Here is a 20,393-nt window from a genome sequence, read left to right on the forward strand (position 1 = left end):
TAATTGAGTTGTGCTCTGGAGAGTTTCTCACTAAAGTAAGCTATGGGGCGCTTCTCTTGCGTTAACACACCTCCTATGCCATTACCACTAGCATCGCAATGAACTTCAAAAGTTTTGTCAAAGGTGGGTAATGCAAGCACGGGAGCATGAGTAAGAAAATTCTTAAGTTCATTAAATGCGGTATATTGAGATGGTCCCCAAATAAATGGTGCATTCTTCTTACTCAAAGCATGTAAAGGGGATGCAATAGTGCTAAAGTCCTTAACGAATCTACGATAGAAACCGGCTAAGCCAAGGAAACTACGCACTTGTTGCAAATTGGTTGGTTGTGGCCAAGTTTTAATAGCATTGATCTTAGATTCATCGACATGCACACCCTTAGAAGAGACTACAAAACCCAAGAAAACAAGCTTATCAACACCAAAAAGGCATTTTTCCATATTAGCATAAAGGCGCTCTTTTCTAAGAGTTTGTAACACGGTTCTAAGATGGGTGACATAATCTTTGAGAGATTTGCTAAAGACAAGAATGTTGTCGAAATAGACCACAACAAATACACCAATATAGGGTCGAAGAACAAAATGCATGACTCGCATGAAAGTACCGGGTGCTTCGGATAAGCCCATTGGCATGAACAACCATTCATACAAGCCAAACTTGGTTTTGAAAGCGGTTTTCCATTCATCACCTTTATGTATGCAGATTTGGTAATAGCCACTCTTAAGATCAATTTTAGAGAAAATTGTGGCTCCGCTAGGCTCATCTAGCATATCATCTAGGCGTGGAATGGGGTAGCGATAATGCACGGTGATAGCATTGATAGGACGACAATCGGAACACATGCGATAAGTACCATATTTCTTGGGAACAAGGATTACCGGGACAGCACATGGGCTCAAGCTTTCTCGTACATGGCCGTTGTCTATGAGTTGTTGTACTTGCCGTTGGATCTCCTTGGTTTCCTCGGGGTTGACGCGGTAGGGAGCCTTGTTAGGAAGAGGTGCTCCGGGGATGAGGTCGATGCGGTGTTCGATGCCTCGTAGTGGAGGTAGACCCGGAGGTAGCTCGTCGGGGAAAATGTCTTGGAATTCCTGCAATAGAGAAGATAACACTAAAGGTAGATTGTGAGAGGTGTTGGTTTTTTGTGCTTCATCCTTGCACAAAAGGACATAGTGCATAACGCTTGATAGGTTCACACACACTTCTCTCATCTCACTTTTAGTGGCAAATAGCACTAAGTTTTTCTTGTCTCGCATCGTGGAGGCACTCAATTTGGGCTTGTGGTGCTCACTCTCTTTTTGGTGGTTTGCTCTCTCACTATTCTCTCCACAATGGGTGGCTTGCTTGTCGGCGATCACTTGGCTTGGATACATAGGCTGTAGCACGTACTCCTTTCCTTTAATCTTGAAGCTATAGTGATTTGTCCGCCCGTTGCGGATGACACCTCGGTCAAATTGCCATGGTCGTCCAAGTAGGAGGTGGCAAACGGACATAGGAACAACATCACACTCCAAAGTGTTTTTGTAAGCTCCAATTTTGAAGGAAACTTGCACCATGTGTTCCACTTGAATAGTGCCGGAGTCGCTTAGCCATTGGACCTTGTAGGGATGCAGGTGCTTCATCTTGACAAATTGGAGCTTAGAGCATAGTTCTTCACTCGCCAAGTTATGGCAACTTCCTTCGTCGATGATGACCTTCAGGGACCTTCCATTGGTGCCGGCCTTGGTGTGGAAGATATGGCATCTTTGGTCTTTGTCTTGTTGATGTTGAAGTGTCAAGACCTTGGAGACAACAAGAGCGGGGCTCGAATCTTCGTCACAAAAGACTTGATCATCTTCATCTTTGTTCACTTGCCGGTGGATGGCCACTTTCTCAAGGGCTTCCATTTCCTCTTCACTCATGGAGTCATAGGTTCGGTCATCGTTGAGGATCATGGTGCACTTGTTGGTACATTCGAAGGACTTGTGGCCTCGGCCGCCGCATGTGAAGCACTTGATTGAACTTGTCTTGATGGTCTCATCGGTTGGAGTAGATGATGATGAAGCTCTCGGCTTGAAGTTGCTTATAGTAGGAGGACGACTTGAGGTTGTCAAAGTTTTCTTGTAACTTGACTTATCGTCGTTGCTCGTAGGGGGTTTGGTCGAGGTAGAGGGTGTTGGAGTTGTTGAAGCTTGGGTGTTGGAGAAGCCATAGGACTTGGAAGAGAACTTGGCATACTTGAAGTCATCTTGCACTTGTTGCTCCGCCTTGGTTGCTTGGTGCACTAGCTCGATGAGGTTTGAGTATGGTTGGAAGTCGGTGGTATTCTTGATAGGATGATTGAGTCCGTTCAAGAAACGTGTCATAGTTTGCTCATCATCTTCCGTGACATTGGCTCGTATCATGACAATCTCCATTTCCTTGTAGTACTCTTCAATGCTCTTTGTTCCTTGCTTGATAAGTTGGAGTTTCTTGAAGAGGTCGCGGTTGTAGTAGGTTGACACAAAACGTGCTCTCATGACATCCTTCATTTGCGCCCAAGTTGTGATGGGTGGTTCACTTCTTGCCTCATGGCGTTCAATGACTTGTTCCCACCAAATGAGGACATAGTCTTGGAACTCAAGGGATGCCATGGCGATCTTCTTCTCTTCCTCATAGTTGTGCAAGTGGAAGATTTTGTCGACCTTCAATGCCCATGAAAGATACTCTTTGGGATCATTGCTTCCAGGGATGATGACACCCTCGACGTGGAGGGTTGTCAACCTCACGTTGCTCTTGGCGTGGAGGATTCACATTGTCTTGTTGCTCTTGGCGCACTTGTTGTTCTTGTCGAGGAGCTTGTGGACTTGTCGTTACACTCTTGCTTGATAGTTCCTCTCTTGAATTTCATCGCGAAGTGCTTCTTCTTGCTCGCGCATATGTTGGCTGCTGTCGGGGATATACCCCGCGGCGTAACCCGGCCGGACTTGGCGCTTCATCATAACCCGCCAGAGGACTGGCGATTCATGGGCCTGGCGGTTCACTGGTCTGACGATTTACGAGCCTGGCGACTCAACAATGACCCCGACGACGGGTCGGATAAAGGACTAGGCCCAAGGCCCAGAAGGCCGATTCATGTTATGGTGGGCCGGTTTATGAGGAAAGCACAAGGAATATTCTCCTACAAAGGAAGCAACACTAGGACTCCACTTGTAATAGAGTAATCCTAATCCAACTATGACTAGTCATGTAAACCGCCCCTTCAACATAGATAAGGAGGGGCAGGGCTCCCCAAAGAGGGACAGGCAAGAAGAAACAATCTCTAGGGCTAGACACAAAGAGCCAGTTTACCGGCGACTCCCTCATGATGATAATGAGACCTAGCCACAAACAGCATGTAGGGTTGTTACCGGATGACATTTCCCGGGGCCCGAAGCTGTCTAAATCCTTGTCTTGTGTTGCGTCTCTTGATTCCGATCAACCCCTCTCAAGCTACCACATAGATGTGTTGGCCTCACGACTAAGTCCTCACACTAGGACATCTACCGTGACAATTCCACGACAGTTGGCGCCCACCATGGGGCTTGCGCACGGTGGTGTTGAGTTCTTGAAGGGATCTTTCTCAGGGATCGAGAGGTTCACGATTAATCCGGACGACCATGGACAGAGCCGGCAAATTTATTGTTGGGAGATCAGAATTATGGTTAAATTTTTTGGAGCCAGCAGATACAAGATCCGTAGAGTTGTTAGGGTTTGGCTGCGGCGCCTCACGCATTGCACAGCGACCCATTGGATCTGAGCACAGATCGTTTTGTTCGCTACAGATGAGACCGGACAAGAGTCTGATTCGATGTCACCAAGTAATCAGGTTGATGCGTTGGTTTTAAGCAGTGGCCGCAAATCCCTGGGTTTGATATGAGTCTTTTCTACTGCAAGTACACGCATTACAGTATCCGGGTCAGATTGATGCTCCTCTTTGTGTCCACATCAGTATGGATGAAGGCTGATAATGAGTGTTTAATCCGGCTGCAAAAATCCAAGGAATCAACTAGTACTTGCACTAGTACGTAACCAAGACTAGTACTAATTGAGTGCCGCATTATTTAAGTACTACTACATCTACAGCCACGAAGGCACCTACCAGATCATGGATAAAGAGTGTTTTTTCTCCGCGGTGTCCAGAGCAATCAGCAATCTGCTGGCCGTGTTCATCGAGTCCTGGTTCTAAAAAGGAAAGGGAATAATTCCATCGGAATAAGAGAAGAAAGAAGCGAGACTCGAGCTCTGAGCTACCCCCATGCAGGCCGTGAAGAAAGAAGCCGTTCCGCCCATGCACCCGCCTCTGATCCGCCTTGCGCCGGCCCCGCCGGGCTGCGTCAAATCGGCTGCCCGCCTCTGAACCGCCGAGGCCATGACCCGCCGACCTCAACTCTGCTGAGCTGACTCAAGTGCTTGTGCTTGTGCTTCACGCCGTTGTTGTTGTTGACGGAGCGCTTCAGCATCTTGCTCTTCTTGGTGTTGGCGCGCCCGTTCTTCCTCTTCTTAGCGTTGGCGTTACCTTTCTTGTGCTTGCAGAAAGGTAGCTTGATTTTGACGATGTCGATGTTCTTGCGCTAGGCGTTGCTCTTGAGAATCGGTTCCGTGTAGAGTAGTGCGGTTTGCTTGACGTTCGTGTCGTGCGGCTTGACGAAGAGTGTTCGATGTCGGTGTACTTGAGCCGGAGATGGTGTCGTCGGAGTGTCGACTTGAGCGGCTCCGTCTTGAGTAGGACGACGAGGTAGAAGAGCAGTTGACCATCATGGTTTGAATATCCTCCTTGAGAGAGGCCATGGATGTGTTGAAGTAGTCTCTTGTACGTTGCTCGGATTGCCGTAAGTCAGTGGCGAGGTTGTCGATGCGGTCGCCCAAAGCTTGTTGTTCTTGATGCAAAGCTCTTGGTGCACCGAAGAGGTGGCTCTTGGTGATGTAGGAGGTCGAGTCGTCGTCTTGCTCGATGAAGAGTGGGTTGGTAGAAGAACTTGGCCTATCCATCATTCCAAGCAAATGTGTGAGTGTGCGAACGAGAAGAACTATACCAAATGTACCTTGACCGATGTTGAAGATGGATAAATGATCACTCAAATGTGTTACAAGGAAATAGAACAATTGGTACCAATTCTTGTCGGTTCGAACGCCTACACGAGTAAAAGCTTATGGTGGAGCTCGGTTAGGATGGCGGCACAAAATTTGATGCAATTGTTAGTGAGACTCAATAATGTTGAAAAAGATTCGCAAATTTGCAAATGCAACAAGTAAACCAATAGCAAATAGGTTACACGGAAACACACACACGGATAGATAAATGGGGTCGTGTAACCAAGGAATGAGCCAAAATGTGGAATCCACGAAAATGCTCTTGTTGCACAACTCTAGAGAGAAGCTAGCACGATTGCACGGTAGGCGGATACGAAACTTGTGCACAACCTACTAAGCAAAAATGCAACGACTTCTATCCCAAGTATGCTATATGTATGGTGTTCCGATGATATGATCCAAGATGATCGAGTATGACAATCTTAATGTAGTATGATGCTATGGTTCTTGCTTATAAGCTCTTTGCTTATCTTTTCCTTTTGCTTAAAAGCTTGTTTGGATCTTTCACTTGTGAGCTCTTTCTCATGCAAAACTTCACGAACCAAGATAACAATTGTGTATATGCGATGACAAACTTGTGACACAAAAGATGATACCAAGATATGTACCAAGATGATATGGTATGTATGCTATGGGAGGTATGATCACTAATCTGCACAAGTGACGTTGCCAGCAATACTCAAATAGCTAGTCTCGATAGGTAAGGTATGCAAATGGTCTATGGGTTTATCAATGCAATGGCAAGAATAATGATATACCTCAATACCAAGATGATGTGGAAGTTACCGTTCTTGCTTACGGTGAGGGTTTCAAAATTGTAGGATGGTTGGTGTCGATGACGAGTCTGTGGCGAAGATGAGCGGCGGTGATGTTGATGTCGAACAGTCCCTAAGTTGCCGAAACGCATTAGGAAAGGGAAAGCCGCAACTCAAATTCTCAAAGCAAAACTAGTCAAAATTTTCGGAGTTTGGTAGCGGGTAAGAGTTGGTGGTTGCGAAAAGCGGTGGTGGTATGCGGAAGTGTAAGTGGGCACCGGAGCAAATTTGGCGAGAGTTAGGCGAGAAACGGGGCGGTGGATGGAAATGATGTTGCGTGAGGCCGGATGTCCGGCGCACGGGCCGGATGTCCGGCGCACGGGCCGGATGTCCGGGCCTCCAGATCCAAGATGAACTCTACGAACTCGCGTGGAAAAAGGCAATTCTAGGGCAAAATTCGAGAGATTTTGTGGATGGAATTGGGAGAAAAAGTTAGGGGAAGCTAGATCTACCTGCTACACACGAAATCCGTAGATCAAATCCAACAAAACTTCATCACACCAACAAATCACAAAAAAAATTTGGGGGTGATGACCCACAAGTATAGGGGATCTATCATAGTCCTTTCGATAAGTAAGAGTATCGAACCCAACGAGGAGCAGAAGGAAATGACAAGCGGTTTTCAGCAAGGTATTCTCTGCAAGCACTGAAATTATCGGTGACAGATAGTTGTATGATGAGATAATTCGTAACGGGTAACAAGTAACAAAAGTAAACAAGGTGCAACAAGGTGGCCCAATCCTTTTTGTAGCAAAGGACAAGCCTGGACGAACTCTTATAAAAAGCAAAGTGCTCCCGAGGACACATGGGAATTACTGTCAAGCTAGTTTTCATCATGCTCATATGATTCGCGTTCGTTACTTTGATAATTTGATATGTGGGTGGACCGGTTCTTGGGTGCTTCCCTTCCTTGGACAAGCCTCCCACTTATGATTAACCCCTCTTGCAAGCCTCCCACCTATGAAAAGAAGAATTAAGATAAATCTAACCATAGCATGAAACATATGGATCCAAATCAGCCCCTTACGAAGCAACGCATAAACTAGGGCTTAAGCTTCTGTCACTCTAGCAACCCATCATCTACTTATTACTTCCCAATGCCTTCCCCTAGGCCCAAATCATGGTGAAGTGTCATGTAGTCGACGTTCACATAACACCACTAGAGGAAAGACAACATACATCTCATCAAAATATCGAACGAATACCAAATTCACATGATTACTTATAACAAGACTTCTCCCATGTCCTCAGGAATGAACATAAATACTCACAAAGCATATTCATGTTCATAATCAGAGGAGTATTAATTATCATTAAGGATCTGAACATATGATCCTCCACCGAATAAACCAACTAGCATCAACTACAAGGAGTAATCAACACTACTAGCAACCCACAGGTACCAATATGAGGTTTTGAGACAAAGATCGGATACAAGAGATGAACTAGGGTTTGAGAGGAGATGGTGTTGGTGAAGATGTTGATGGAGATTGACCCCCTCTTGATGAGAGGATTGTTGGTGATGACGATGGCTTCGATTTCCCCCTCCCGGAGGGAAGTTTCCTCGGCAGAACAACTCCGTCGGAGCCCTAGATGAAGCGGATGAAAGACGGTGGCTCTTCGTCCCGAAAGCTCCCTTCTGATTTTTTCCAGGTCAAAACACATCATATAGCAGAAGATGGGCATCGGGGGGCTGCCAAGTGGCCCACATGGCTGGGGGCGCGCCCAGGGGGTAGGGCGCGCCCTCCACCCTTGTGGATGGCAGGTGGCCCCCCTCTGGTGCTTTCTTCGCCCAATATTTTTTTATATATTCCAAAACAATTCTCTGTGAAGTTTCAGGACTTTTGGAGTTGTGCAGAACAGGTCTCTAATATTTGCTCCTTTTCCAGTCCAGAATTCCAGCTGTCGGCATTCTCCCTCTTCATGTAAACCTTATAAAATAAGAGAGAAAAGACATAAGTATTGTGATATAATGTGTAATAACAACCCATAATTCAATAAATATCAATATAAAAGCATGATGCAAAATGGACGTATCAGTGGGCTATTTTTTTGGGGATTTTCAAAATTGGGGAAGAACACAACAAAATTAGGCTTGAAAACAAGGGTAGGGGCTCCAAATTCGTGATCAACCAAGGCTCATGATACCAAGATGATTTAGGGTGGAAACCCTAGGGCCGATCTTTCACGATTGGAGCGGATCCTACGAAGACCATGAGGGGAAAACATGAGGGGAAACACGGGAGAAATCACTCAAACCAACAAGATTCGATTACACATGTGCTAGATCCTCCAAACACAAAGAGATACATGATCCACGATCAACAAAGGATGATAGAAGTAGCAAGTTCTTCTCCGTGAGGAGGCCTTGAGGGGATCCTCCCCTGAGGGGTCTTGAATCCACTTGGGGGATCTTCTCCGAAGAGGTCGTGAACTCCAATGGAGAAGGGTATCAAGTGGATGAGCAAAGCTCTATCTCTCAAATGAGCTAATCCTTTGCTAACCCTAGAAAGAGGGAGGAGGAGGAGTATATATATTCTAGGTGGGCGAAGGGGTATATGGGCCTCGGCCCTTTATGTGCGCAGACAGGCGGGGCCGGACGTCCGGGCGTCGGGCCGGATGTCCGGGCCTTCACGAGGGGCCGGATGTCCGGGCTGGCGGGGTCGGCCTCGGTGCTCTCTGGATAGGCGGTGTCCGGATTTCCGGGCCGGAGGCCAGTTGTCCGTCGGCTCGGGAAGAGCCGGATGTCCGGGCCTTTGGCCGGATGTGTGGGCTGACGGGGTCCAGCTTCAGGTGTGTTCTGTGATGGGCGCCGGATTTTCGGGCAGGGGCCGGATGTCCGGGCCTTGTAGCTTCGGCTGGGCTGTGGCTGTGGCAGATGCTCTAGGGGCCGGATGTCCGGGGCTTGGGGTCGGATGTCCGGGTCCTGGAGACTTCTCTGGTTCCTTCCGTCGTTCCTCTTCATCTGTGAACTTGTGTGCTTGTCTGTCTTCACGTGCATCTTCGGGAGGGCCTTCTTGGTACCTGATCATGCACAACATTCCGGACTTAGATAGTAGCCATGTCTCGAGAGGGTCATATGGAATATCACTAAGGAGAGATCCCACCTCGTTCTCGAGAGCCCTAGCTCGTGCTCGTGTCATCGGTCCTCTTGGCACTTGGTGAGACGATGGTAGATCCATGGGGATGACCATAGGATGCTCTGCATCACAGACCTTCTTCTCAAACCTTGATATTCTACAGTTTATCACAACCTTTTATATTTTCAGTCTACCTTGTTGCACGGTTATTTACAGGTAAAACTCACAGATCATTTTATTACCTCTAATAAGTTCCAACATAATGCCATACGTATGAAGATCAGCTCATTTTGGTTGCCTGTTGATATATGTTCGTGTCTTTACTGGTGTGCACGGTATGTGTTATTTTCCAACTTTCATTTGGAATCATATACTGCAGTTCATTTTTTCAGTGCAACAGCATAAAAAGGGCCATAAAAAAGATACAAGGTGAGATTGTTCTTACCTATGTTCATTTGTACATTTCGTAATGTTTGTTTCATAGACTGAGATTTGTACATTTGGATCATAGACTGTAGCTCATTTTCTAATAGCAGAATAAAATGATCCAAAAAGAAAGTGAGCAAGGTGAGACGGTTCTTACCTGTATCTACCTTTGTTTGTACATGTGATTTCTTTAAACCTATTGGAGAACAAACATCCCATAACACACTGATACATGAATACACCTCAATTTTCTATGACACTACATGAGCCCGTATTCTGTCCTATAATTGTAAAATTGATCCCGACCAACTATCTTTCCTTCACATGCAAGCTTGCACATCATTCCAATCGAAACCGCGAGGTCCATCAACACTTGGTCACCTGGCCTAAACTCCTGTTCATGATGTATGATCTATCCATTGGCATATTCTATTTTATTGTGATCAATGTAACCATCATAGATAATCAGACTTTTGCTTATGATTAAGAACTTATTTGGGTTAGTACCTTTGTGTCATCTCTCATGATTTCTTGGTGGCCATGCCATAAAATATTGAGAATTTTAAACAAAAGATATTTCACGTTGTAACTATTACACCATGCATTTTAACTTTCCATTGTTTTGCTCTCTTTTTTGCTGTTAACTTCCGTTTTGTTTCTCAACTACTCAGATTATCTATAAAAGTTCTCGAGGATTCCCGCCGCAACGCGCGGGGCATTTTCTAGTTGGATAAATAGGTTAATAGTCTGAATAAACAATATACAGTTTTGCCAAAAGTATGTAAAAGTGGTATGATAATAATATGAAAAATAAAAAATCATAGAGATGCTTGAGATGCATCAGTGTGTACCGAAGGATTTGATTTTGGTCATCACCTATATTAACAACAATCTGAACCACATGCTTAACCTTGTAGGAAACATACTTTTCTGATAAGGTGACACAACAATACATGACAACACACATCATCTATGCCTAATCTGATGAAACACCGAATCTTTACCATACGCCTGCCAAAACTCCCCCCAAAAGCTCACACTTTCATCTATGTCGTTGCCGCAAATACCATCGAGCACACCCCATCAAAACCCTAGCGGAACACGACCAAGCAAGGGAGCAGAGAGGGCGGACAACTCGATTTCGTACAGTAGTTCAGAGGAAATTCGTCGATGCCACGGGGACGTGGCTCCATCCAGTGCAGTCACTCTATCGTGCGTCTCCAACAGAGGAGACGAACAGGCGACGCCGAAGATGATCATGCACAGGGGTTTGGGGCGCGTTATCTGTGCCAACGTGACAATTCACATAAGTACAGGGTTTGCCACGAATTCCCCCTCCCCATTCTCAATCAGGACTACGACGCGTGCTCCCCTGCCGATGTGGCATACCACGCGGTTGTTTCAGACTAATTTGTATGAAAATTTCCCCGTGGTGCAAGTTTAGTGACCCACTTGTCTCAGTTTTCAATTTTTTTTATGAAATTGCTCTGGCAGTGAAGTTGGTGTATTTTAGGTGTATTTAACTCTTTATGTTATCACAAACATCTCTTTTCTCATTAACTATTTGCCACATACTAAGTAAATTTAGCTTCAGATGCATCATGTTACTACTCCCACTATGGCGAGCTTAAGGTGGATTATCAAGTTGATTATAGATGAAGTGAAAACTTGTATAAGCATATGTTGACTTGTGCTATTGAGCGATGTAATAAGGCGATAATTATCGCTGCAGCGAGAAAGTACAGCCGTCCACAATTTCTCTCATGGAGCATGTGGTTGGTGGCAAGAAGCCAAGGCCAGCCAGACAAGCACACATCCTGTCACTCTCAGGCCGCTTGACTTGCCCGTCGATAGATCCAGTCATCAATATTCCTACATGACTAGTGAACTGAAATTTCCGTGCCAGACACCCCGAAAAACCAGGGACGGGCAGTAGCTAGCTATAGCCATGGAGCAGCAGCACCGGCCGGACTCCGAGGCTCCGCTGCTGGCCGCCTCGAAGCCCGATGGCGCCGCGTCTTCGTCGCCGCCCCGCAACAGGTTCCCCTTCTTCTGTGCCGTGCTCGCCTCCATGACCTCCGTCCTCATGGGCTACAGTGAGTACACTTGCACAGTTGCAATTATACTTCGGACCGCGAGCATACGCTGAGAATAATGCGCATGTAGACGTGGCGGTGATGAGCGGGGCGCAGATCTTCATGGCGGAAGACCTCGGGGTGAGCGACACGCAGATCGAGCTGCTCTCCGGTGCCATCAACATCTACTCGCTCGTCGGCGCGCTGCTCGCCGGCTGGACCTCCGACCGCCTCGGTCGCCGCCTCACCATTGTGCTCACCAACGGCTTCTTCCTCGTTGGCCCGCTTATCATGACGCTCGCCGGCGGGTACACGGCGCTCATGGCGGGGCGCTTCATCTCTGGAATCGGCGTCGGCTACGCGCTCGTAATCGCGCCGATCTACGCTGCCGAGATCGCGCCGGCCTCCTCCCGCGGCCTTCTCAGCTCCCTTCCCGAGGTCAGCGCTGCAGAGTTTCCCCTTCGTCGTATGATGCTTCAGAGTTGTCTCATAATTGTGTTCCTTTCTTTTGTAAAGATTTTTATCAACACCGGGGTGATGCTGAGCTACGTCTCCAACTTCGCCTTCTCGGCGTTGCCAGCGCACCTGGCGTGGCGGCTGATGTTCGCGGCCGGGGTTGTGCCCACCGTGTTTCTGGCGGCTGGCGTGCTCACCATGCCGGAGTCGCCGCGGTGGCTGGCGATGAAGGGCCGGCTGGACGAGGCGAAAGCCGTGCTCGACAGGACGTCGGACACGCTCGCGGAGGCCGAGCAGCGTCTGCGGGAGATCGAGGAGGTTGTCGACGCCGGCAGCAACGGCGCCGGCGGGAGCAACGGCGGTGGCGGCACGTGGAATGAGGTGGCAACCAAGGCCGGCGTCAGGCGCGTGCTGGCCACAGTTCTGGCGCTACAATTCTTCCAGCAGGCGTCGGGCATCGACTCCGTGGTGCTCTACGGCCCGCGCGTGCTCGCCATGGCCGGCGTCACATCCAACACCCTCCTCCTGGGCCTCAACGTCCTCTTCGGCGTGGCCAAGGCGGGCTCGATCCTGATAGCCATGGCGCTCGCCGACCGCGTCGGTCGGCGCCCTCTGCTCTTGGTGAGCACCGGCGGCATGACGGCGTCGCTGCTTGTGCTGGGCTCCGTGTTCGCTGCTTTCGCCGGCGCCAAGGACGACGCGGCGGTGGCCGCCGTGGCCGTGGCGGCTGTGGTGGCGTTCGTCTGCACCTTTTCCGTCGGGTTCGGGCCTATGGCATGGGTGTACAGCTCGGAGATCCTACCTCTGCGGCTGCGCGGACAGGGCGCCGGGCTCGGCACCGCCATGAACCGCGTCATGAGCGGCATCGTCACCATGACCTTCATCTCGCTCTACGGGGCCATCACCATGGCCGGCGCATTCTACCTTTATGCCGCCGTCGCGGCTGCCTCGTTCGTGTTCATCTACACCTGCCTGCCGGAGACCAGGGGCCGAAACCTCGAGGACATGGAGCAGCTTTTCCGCACAAAGTGATCGATCCCCCAACCCGTGGTCACTTTTTTTTTTTGAAAAATCAACCCGTGGTCACATTGATATTAACAAATCTCTGGATTTGGATGGTAAATTTTCTGATCAAACGGTATACAACATTATCAAAATGATTCTTTCTATCGTAGTCGTAGTGAGGTTTAGAGCTCAAAAAAGACCTACCAGCCGCCACCACCTCCGCCTCCACCATAGATCGGTTCCCCCTCCTTCGGCCGGCCATGTCGGTGTCGGGAGGGGTGGGGAACTCTCGGTCCCCCTCCTCTAGCTGGCCTTGCCGGTGTTGGCAGGGGTGGGGAACCCGATCTATGAGTGGAGTTCTTAATAATACAGTGTTTTCATTAGAGTGATATAAGGTTTTGGTAGTTTTTTTTTGAGGGATTGGTAGTCGTCTTCTTTGTTGGAGATGGCATCGTCTACAAAAAATAATCTTCGTCCCTTCGTTTGACGACGAGATCTTTTCCCGACGTCAATAGTGGTGTTGGAAGATTAAATTTGTTTAGGTATGGTCCTTCAGATTTTGCTTCGCCAGATAGGTTTTGGATCTTTTTTTCTCATGGTCGCCACGAGGAGGATTGTCCTCGCAATATTTGTCCCGACTGCTACGTCCTCGACAATGGTGATTCGTACTCTCTGCTCCCAGTGGCCTTGACCTGGTTGTTCGGTTTTTTGTCCCTGGAATACTGGTGTTGGTACTCTTGCCGATGTTGGTTGATTACTTTAATGACAGCATGCATGCACCGCAACCTTGGCATTGCGGCTCAATTTAAAACAACGGGAGAACCCTCGTTGGTATTTACAGGTTTGTGATCTGATACTTTTGTTATGTTCCTACGGCTGCCTTGAGAAAAGTACAAGATTGTGTCATGAAAGAAGAGTTTGAGGATCTCAAAGATTTGCTTGCTTCTTTTAGACTTTATTTTGTAATCGCTGTAGTGAGCTCATGTATCTCTACCATGTACGATTTGCTACTATAATATATCATGGTATTGATTGTAAAAATTGATTCTTTCTATCCCTAAAAACTTATTCTTTCTTCACAATATCTAAACAAGGCCTCAACTAACCATCGGTTCATAGGGTAGCAAGGGTACTCTTCTCTGCCTTCTTGTCCATTTATCTTCACTTTGCGCCCATCATGAGTCCTAGATTGACCAAGACAAAAAGATCAAATTACAATACAAAGGTAACATAAAGAAATCATAGCATTGATTCTATCATGAATATGTACGAGTGCTATGAGGATACGCCGGTACCCTTGGCATGAGGAATACGATGGACTCAATATATCTTCCACCCACTCCCATACAAAGTGATATCCAAACCCTACACTTCCTTCGCTCCATGGCACGCATCATCGTTCGCTCCTCTCGCTCCCCTCTACCACTCCCCCCTCCTCATCCCATCTTTGTCCACCCACAAGGCAAACCACCACCACTCTCCGACCACATCCCTGTTAGAAATATGTCATAGAGATATCATGCTTGTGTCTGGCCAGATGATAATGGATACCGTAATACCGAGTGGGACCGGAGAGTATCCGTCCATCGTTGAAAGAGCAAATCATAGTCTTGAATCATCACACATCTTGACATACTTTGTTGACGTACCTGTAAGTTACCTTTATGATCTCCTAGTTAGGTGAAACATTTGGCAACCCTAAACTAACCATCTGGTAAGAAGGTCTACGATATTCTCATGGGCTGAGACCGCAAGAAAACGTAGCATACATATGATAATACAGACAACATAATGACGATGGTATCTCGCAGTATATCATAAGTTTTGGTCCGACACCATTGTTATGTTGACAATGTGTTCTCATTATTGTCAGAATCCTTGTTACTTTAACAATGCTCTTTGACCAGGAAAAAACGAGATCACCAATATACATCAGTGATACTACCTCCTTTCCGGTTTATAGGGCTCAATTCCAAAATTTCGCCAACCAAGATAGATGGTGAGTGCTGGAATAATTTTTGTAGTTTGCAAAAGCACTCAATTAATGCGCCCGTTTTTTCTCAAAAATTTGTGTTTAGCAATGCATTAAATGTCATGCATGCATTCATAAAGTACATGCATTGGTCTATTTTCTCTTCATATTTGCATACAATGATTTAATGTACCTTGAAATCTGATCATGTGATGGGGAACAACCAAATTGAGACTTATAAAATGGGAAAACTAAAATTTTGAGATAAGCCCTATAAACCAGAAAGGAGGGAGTATGTTCATTATGCATCATCACTATTTCCTACTACAATATACCCTATCAGAATGATATATTTCATATTATGATGCAATTCTAATGCATTTTCTCTCTTAAAATGCAAGATATAGACAAAGAGGGAAACTGCCGCACATCTGGAATTCTGGACCAAAATGCAACAAAAGAAAAAACAATTTTTTGAAGCTCCAAATGTAGCGGGGATTTGACTGATTATTTCCAGAAAATATGAAGCCAGATGCCAGAAGAGGGGCTAGAGGTTGGCTGGTGACGGTGTCCTGACACTACACCACAACACTAAATTGGGGGCAATTAACTGCCGTGAGAAATAAGAGAATAAGGGCAAATCATCTGCCGGGGATCTTGTTACTGCCGCTAGAAGCGCATAATGGCGGAAAAACTGCCGGTAGAAGTTAAGCAATAAGGGCACGTGCACTGCCAGCAATGATGTCTACATCGTAGGTCATAAAATCTGCCGGGAGACTGAACTACGGCTCACTATCTGCTGGGCCTGTCTGTGGCGCGAGCCCACATAATTTGGCCCAAAACGCGCGCGTTGGCGCGGGAGAGCGCGCGACAAACCAAATTTTTTCACCAAAAGAAAAAGGAATTACAGCCGTGGGCCGCCACCCGACCTGTTCAGCCCCAAATCGAACCCTTCCTCCTCCTCCTCCTCGACCGCCGCCAGCGCCGCCGCCACCCCCTCTGCCGTTGACCACGCCCTCCAACCCCCCACCCCCCGGGATGATCTGTGCAACCCCATGGGGATCTATGGCGGTAGTGCTTGGAGCTCGCCGTCGCCTCCCTCCAGACGCCTGTGGTGTGTGAGATGGAAGTCGCCTCCCTCCCTTTGACACCACTACCAGAACTGGTCGACGCCGCCGGTCGCGTCCCTCTCTTCTCCGCGGTGACGAGCATGGGCGGGTTCCCCACCATGGCTTCCTCGCCGCCAACGGCGAGCGCGGTGCCTCCTCTCCACGCTCTGTAGATCCGTCCCGGTGGAAACTCGATGCAGGTGAGATTTTCCTTACCAAGGTTGTGAACCTCTCCTTCCCTGCTCGATTGAGAACTCACGGTGGGAGTTGTCCAGTTGTCCGTAGGAAGCCAGATTTCCCCTTCCACCGAGTTATACTAGGCTCAAGTCTTCCTTATTATTTATTTTCTTTTGCTACCAAATTGATGCAGGTTCTATCAGTGAAAGGATTGGAGACTGGTTCTAGTAGTGGTGGTTTGTTTGATGAATTTCTAGTGCCCATGATTTGCAAAGGGTTTCAGCCAGGTTAGTGTACGTGTAATGTCATATTTCATTTTGTTATTTTAATATGCAGGTATATGTGCTATGATTTGTAAAATTTCATTTGCTAGTATCCACCCTTTTTATGTACATGGATCGGTCTTTATTTATTCAGGTTCAGACATTGCACAACTGAATACTATATAAATACAGCGCTCTATAAAGTTTTTGGTGCCTGCATCTAGAAGAGCTAAATTTGTAGACATGAATGTGGATTTGATATTAAAATTTGCTCTACAAAAGTAGCTACTTTTCCTGCCCTGATTTATCATCTAGCTAAATGTTTCATAGCAGTTCAGTGTTGAGGTAACATATTTTTTTCCTGCTGGTAGTTGGTAACAAAATACTTCTATAGTAATTTTTCAAATGTAGGATTAAACATATAATACGTTTTGCGACATTTTCTTTAGCCTATGCCTCGCTCTTATTAGACAATAGTACTAGCAGTTAAGGTACTGCTGTCATCTTTTTATTAGATAGAACTGTTCCTCAGTGCCAAAGCATTGTTTTCTTGTTAATATCACTCACAATTGCCTGCTACTATTTCAGTACTGGCGTCTAGCAACCTTGAAGCCCACAGTTGACCTGCCTCCTAATTTGTGTGATGAGCAAATGTGTAGATTGTGTGTGTAAATCGGAGATGCCTTGGGTTATGCCCTCGGAGAAGATGGATTGGTAAGAGTTTGTAATGCTGTTTCGCAAGAGTTGATTTCTATATGTGTTGCAGAATGTGTTGTTCGAGTAAGAGGATTTAAGTTTCGCGTGCTAGCCACTCTGACCTATGAAGATGGATTGGTAGTTTTTTTGTTAACTAAACAATATGCCATCAGTATTTATGCCTTTTTATGGGCAAGTGATTCCTACAATTACTTACTGTATTTCGTATACTCACCAAGACCTGAGTAGGGCAGGTGATCTTCTTTTGTCCATTTTCTAATTATTCATGCAAAAGTTGTTGGAGGCCAGAGAGAACATTGCAAGCTCATTTGGTTCAATCTCTCTCTGTTTTCCTGACTGAATTAGGTCTTGGTGAACGAGGTGGAGGTGATCGAAGAGGCAATATGCTTATAAATCATCTTCACATCGGGTATATTTTTCTCTGCTATGGGTGTACATGATATGTTTGCCAAAACACTTGCAAATTATGGCACACTTACTGGTGAGAGATCCATATGCCTGATGCCTGAAGTGAAAAATGTACGAATTTTAGTTCTTTTTTCATTGTTTTGAGGTTTTAACCTGACCAGTGACATGTCTATGTTTTTTACAGTGTTGCAAGATGTCCTATAAGGCTATTAAGGCAGATGATCTTCTTTTCTCCATTGTCCAATATTGAAGCTTTTGTTGCCCATCAGCATACACCTCATCCAGGTTCATTTCCTATATACTGGTTAGATACTGCTTCATAGTTGCTCTAGGTGTACTTTGATTAGCGTCATCTACTTGTCCCATCATCGACAAGGTTATATGATTGCAAGAGATTAATAACTTTTGTGATACGCGTTCATTTATTAACTAAATCATCAGCTTGCTCAATAATACTTTTGGGTACTCGTGTGGTGTTTATGGCTGATGAAATACGCTTTGTTTAATAGGACTGGAGACATTTCTGATGCTTAGGTCAAAACACCGGACCTATTCTTATTTGTTTGTAAACTCAGTCCAGTAATACAAGTTAGCGTTTTGTCTTAATTGTTCTTGGAATTAAAAAGGAAACCTTCTTGTTGTTCGTTCTACACCACTAATCTGTTTAGCCATCCTTGAGAAAGGCTCGACGGTTGGACGTGAAAACTATATTTGTTCTCCTTTTGCTTCTCTGGCTTAGTTTTAAATTTAATCTGGGTTGGCTGTTTGCAATTGAAAAAAATTTGTTTCATGGCTTCCTGTAAATGTTGTTAGGCACTGTAGAAGCAGAAATTTAGAAGGGAACCACATTACGGAAGAAGGTTCACATGAATGGAGCATCACTCCTTAGCACGTCTACAGAAACAATGGGGGTTCGTATGTACAATTGTGCATATAGCTTAGGTGAAGCGATTTCTGATTTGCGAAACTCTCTTTATGTTAAGATAAAGGGAAGAACTATATAATGCTAAAATTTCCATTACTCCTATAACTATTGAATCAAATCAAATCTGTTTTTATTCTTGTATTTGCCTGCTATGAAAAATGAGGTTGGGTACTAGTGTGTAAATAGGCAGAGTGATTCCAGATTTGTAACACTCTCCTCGTGTTAAGTTGAAGCAATACAATGATCCAATTTATATTATACAAATTTATTTTTATTCTCATGATCATGAATATTGCAGTATTTTTTGTGTGTAATGAAAAGTGAGTGGATCACGTGCTGAAGTACCCCTTTAGACCATTTTTTTATCTTTAGACTAATTTAACATGTGTTATCTTTCTGGGAATATAAAGTCTATTTGCAGATGATAAGTCTTATGATTGTGCGCCTGCAGCTCCTTCTATAGGCCTTAAAGTACCTGACACGCGGTTATTATGGGCCAATGATAATTGAACTCCACATTGCTTCTGTTCTACTTACTTTGCCTTTGTTTCGTTCTTGCGCCAGCGGCGCAAAGGGTGGAATCTAGTGTACAAAAGAGTGAACATGTAATTTGTCTTCCTGGACATGGTTGCAGCCATGCGATGTGCTTAACCATTTGTGTAGCTCAGTTTGAAGATATAAAATATTATTTTCTTATGTAAAATTTGTGTACCCTTGTAGCTGAATGCTACTGAACACATGTATGGATGATGAAGTACTGAATTATTAGTCTATGAATGTTTCTAAACTTTTAAGGTTTTGGATGAGGCTGTATGTAACTTTGATTTAAGTGTATATACAAGTTGTGACATTTGTCCAAATCAGCTGACATAGATAATGGATATTAAACTAGAGATATGTTGAACAGTTTGCAAGTGAACAACGCGATGGCATATTAACTGCCGGGTAGACATGTTTGTGCCGGCAGTTCCACAGCCAGTAACAGTAGTTCACGTGTCACCACCAATCTGCCATGAGCAGAAAACTAACTGCTGGGAAATGCAAGCGCCGGGGCAGAGAAACTGCCGGGAATAGTTTATCTGCCGGGAGAAGTAATCCCCGGCAACCGTTCTCGTGGCAGTTCTATCTGCCGGGAGAAACACTGTCCCGACAGTTTTTATGCCACCTTAATGACTTTCTCCCGGCAGATTGTGTGCCATTGCATCAGTGTTGTGGTGTAGTGTGAATTAGGGGGTGCCAATCACGTCGGCCTCCAATCATGAGCTGGGCCGAGGACCCCCAGTCAACCGACAAGTGCGCCACGTTGGCCATGCCTCACGGTGTACACAAGATGGAATCCTCCGAAGACTTGGCTCATCCAAGACATGTTTGAATCATTGGCATGTTTATCCCTTGATGTAACTGACCTACATGTAACCCTATATAAGCTGAGGGGTTAAGATCGTAGGGTTAGATTCATTCATGTACGATCTCGAGATAGATCACCATGTACTTTGTACCCCATCCATAATCAATACAACAGAAGCATGACATAGGGTTTACCTCTTTCAGAGGGCCTGAACCTGGGTAAACATCATCTCCCCTCTTTGTCCTGTTACCGTTAAGCCAAGACACTAGTTCGAGACCCCCTACCCAAGATCCACTGGATTCAACTCCGACCGGTGAGCCCTAGACTGTGCCATGTGGCCTCGTGGGCCCTGGTGGCTTGCCTCCCAACACCCTTTGTCCATAAATTCGCATCTCACCTAGGAAAAAATCATAGAAATTCCACAACACTTTCTGCCTCCATTTACGAGGCGAAACTGGAGCGGAGCACTTTTACTCTTTGACAGAATGATTCTTCCTGGGAAACTTCCCTCTGGGATGGGGAAATT

The 20,393-nt window shown here is 46.0% G+C and overlaps 1 protein-coding gene and 1 long non-coding RNA gene across 6 annotated transcripts; both read left to right on the top strand.

Moving 5' to 3' along the window:
* The first annotated feature begins 11,266 nt into the window (after positions 1-11,266).
* Positions 11,267-13,100, top strand: LOC109779758 (polyol transporter 5). Its single transcript, XM_020338384.4, has 3 exons — positions 11,267-11,508; positions 11,579-11,925; positions 12,004-13,100. Exons 1-3 carry the CDS (start codon positions 11,361-11,363, stop codon positions 12,973-12,975), a joined length of 1,467 nt encoding a protein of 488 aa, XP_020193973.1. The 5' UTR covers positions 11,267-11,360; the 3' UTR covers positions 12,976-13,100.
* Positions 13,101-15,842: 2,742 nt separating this feature from the next.
* On the top strand, positions 15,843-19,306 carry LOC109779757 (uncharacterized). Of its 5 annotated transcripts, none has more exons than XR_012184358.1 (6): positions 15,843-16,229; positions 16,400-16,493; positions 17,058-17,183; positions 17,532-17,705; positions 17,779-17,879; positions 18,408-19,306. It is a non-coding gene; the product is annotated as an uncharacterized lncRNA (long non-coding RNA). The 5 variants fall into 5 exon arrangements; XR_012184359.1 differs by having other exon boundaries at positions 15,847-16,229; positions 17,532-17,667; positions 18,971-19,306; XR_012184360.1 differs by having other exon boundaries at positions 15,847-16,229; positions 18,971-19,222.
* The last annotated feature ends 1,087 nt before the right edge of the window (positions 19,307-20,393 follow it).

The sequence above is a fragment of the Aegilops tauschii genome, chromosome 5, assembly GCF_002575655.3.
Source record: "Aegilops tauschii subsp. strangulata cultivar AL8/78 chromosome 5, Aet v6.0, whole genome shotgun sequence".
Taxonomy (NCBI): domain Eukaryota; kingdom Viridiplantae; phylum Streptophyta; class Magnoliopsida; order Poales; family Poaceae; genus Aegilops; species Aegilops tauschii.

Bases quoted from the DNA above. Each gene is read 5' to 3' on its own strand.
- LOC109779758 (XM_020338384.4), top strand. From the start codon at position 11,361: ATGGAGCAGCAGCACCGGCCGGACTCCGAGGCTCCGCTGCTGGCCGCC. The intron at 11,509-11,578 runs GTGAGTACACTT...ATGCGCATGTAG, and splicing joins CTCCGTCCTCATGGGCTACA to ACGTGGCGGTGATGAGCGGG. The intron at 11,926-12,003 runs GTCAGCGCTGCA...TCTTTTGTAAAG, and splicing joins TTCTCAGCTCCCTTCCCGAG to ATTTTTATCAACACCGGGGT.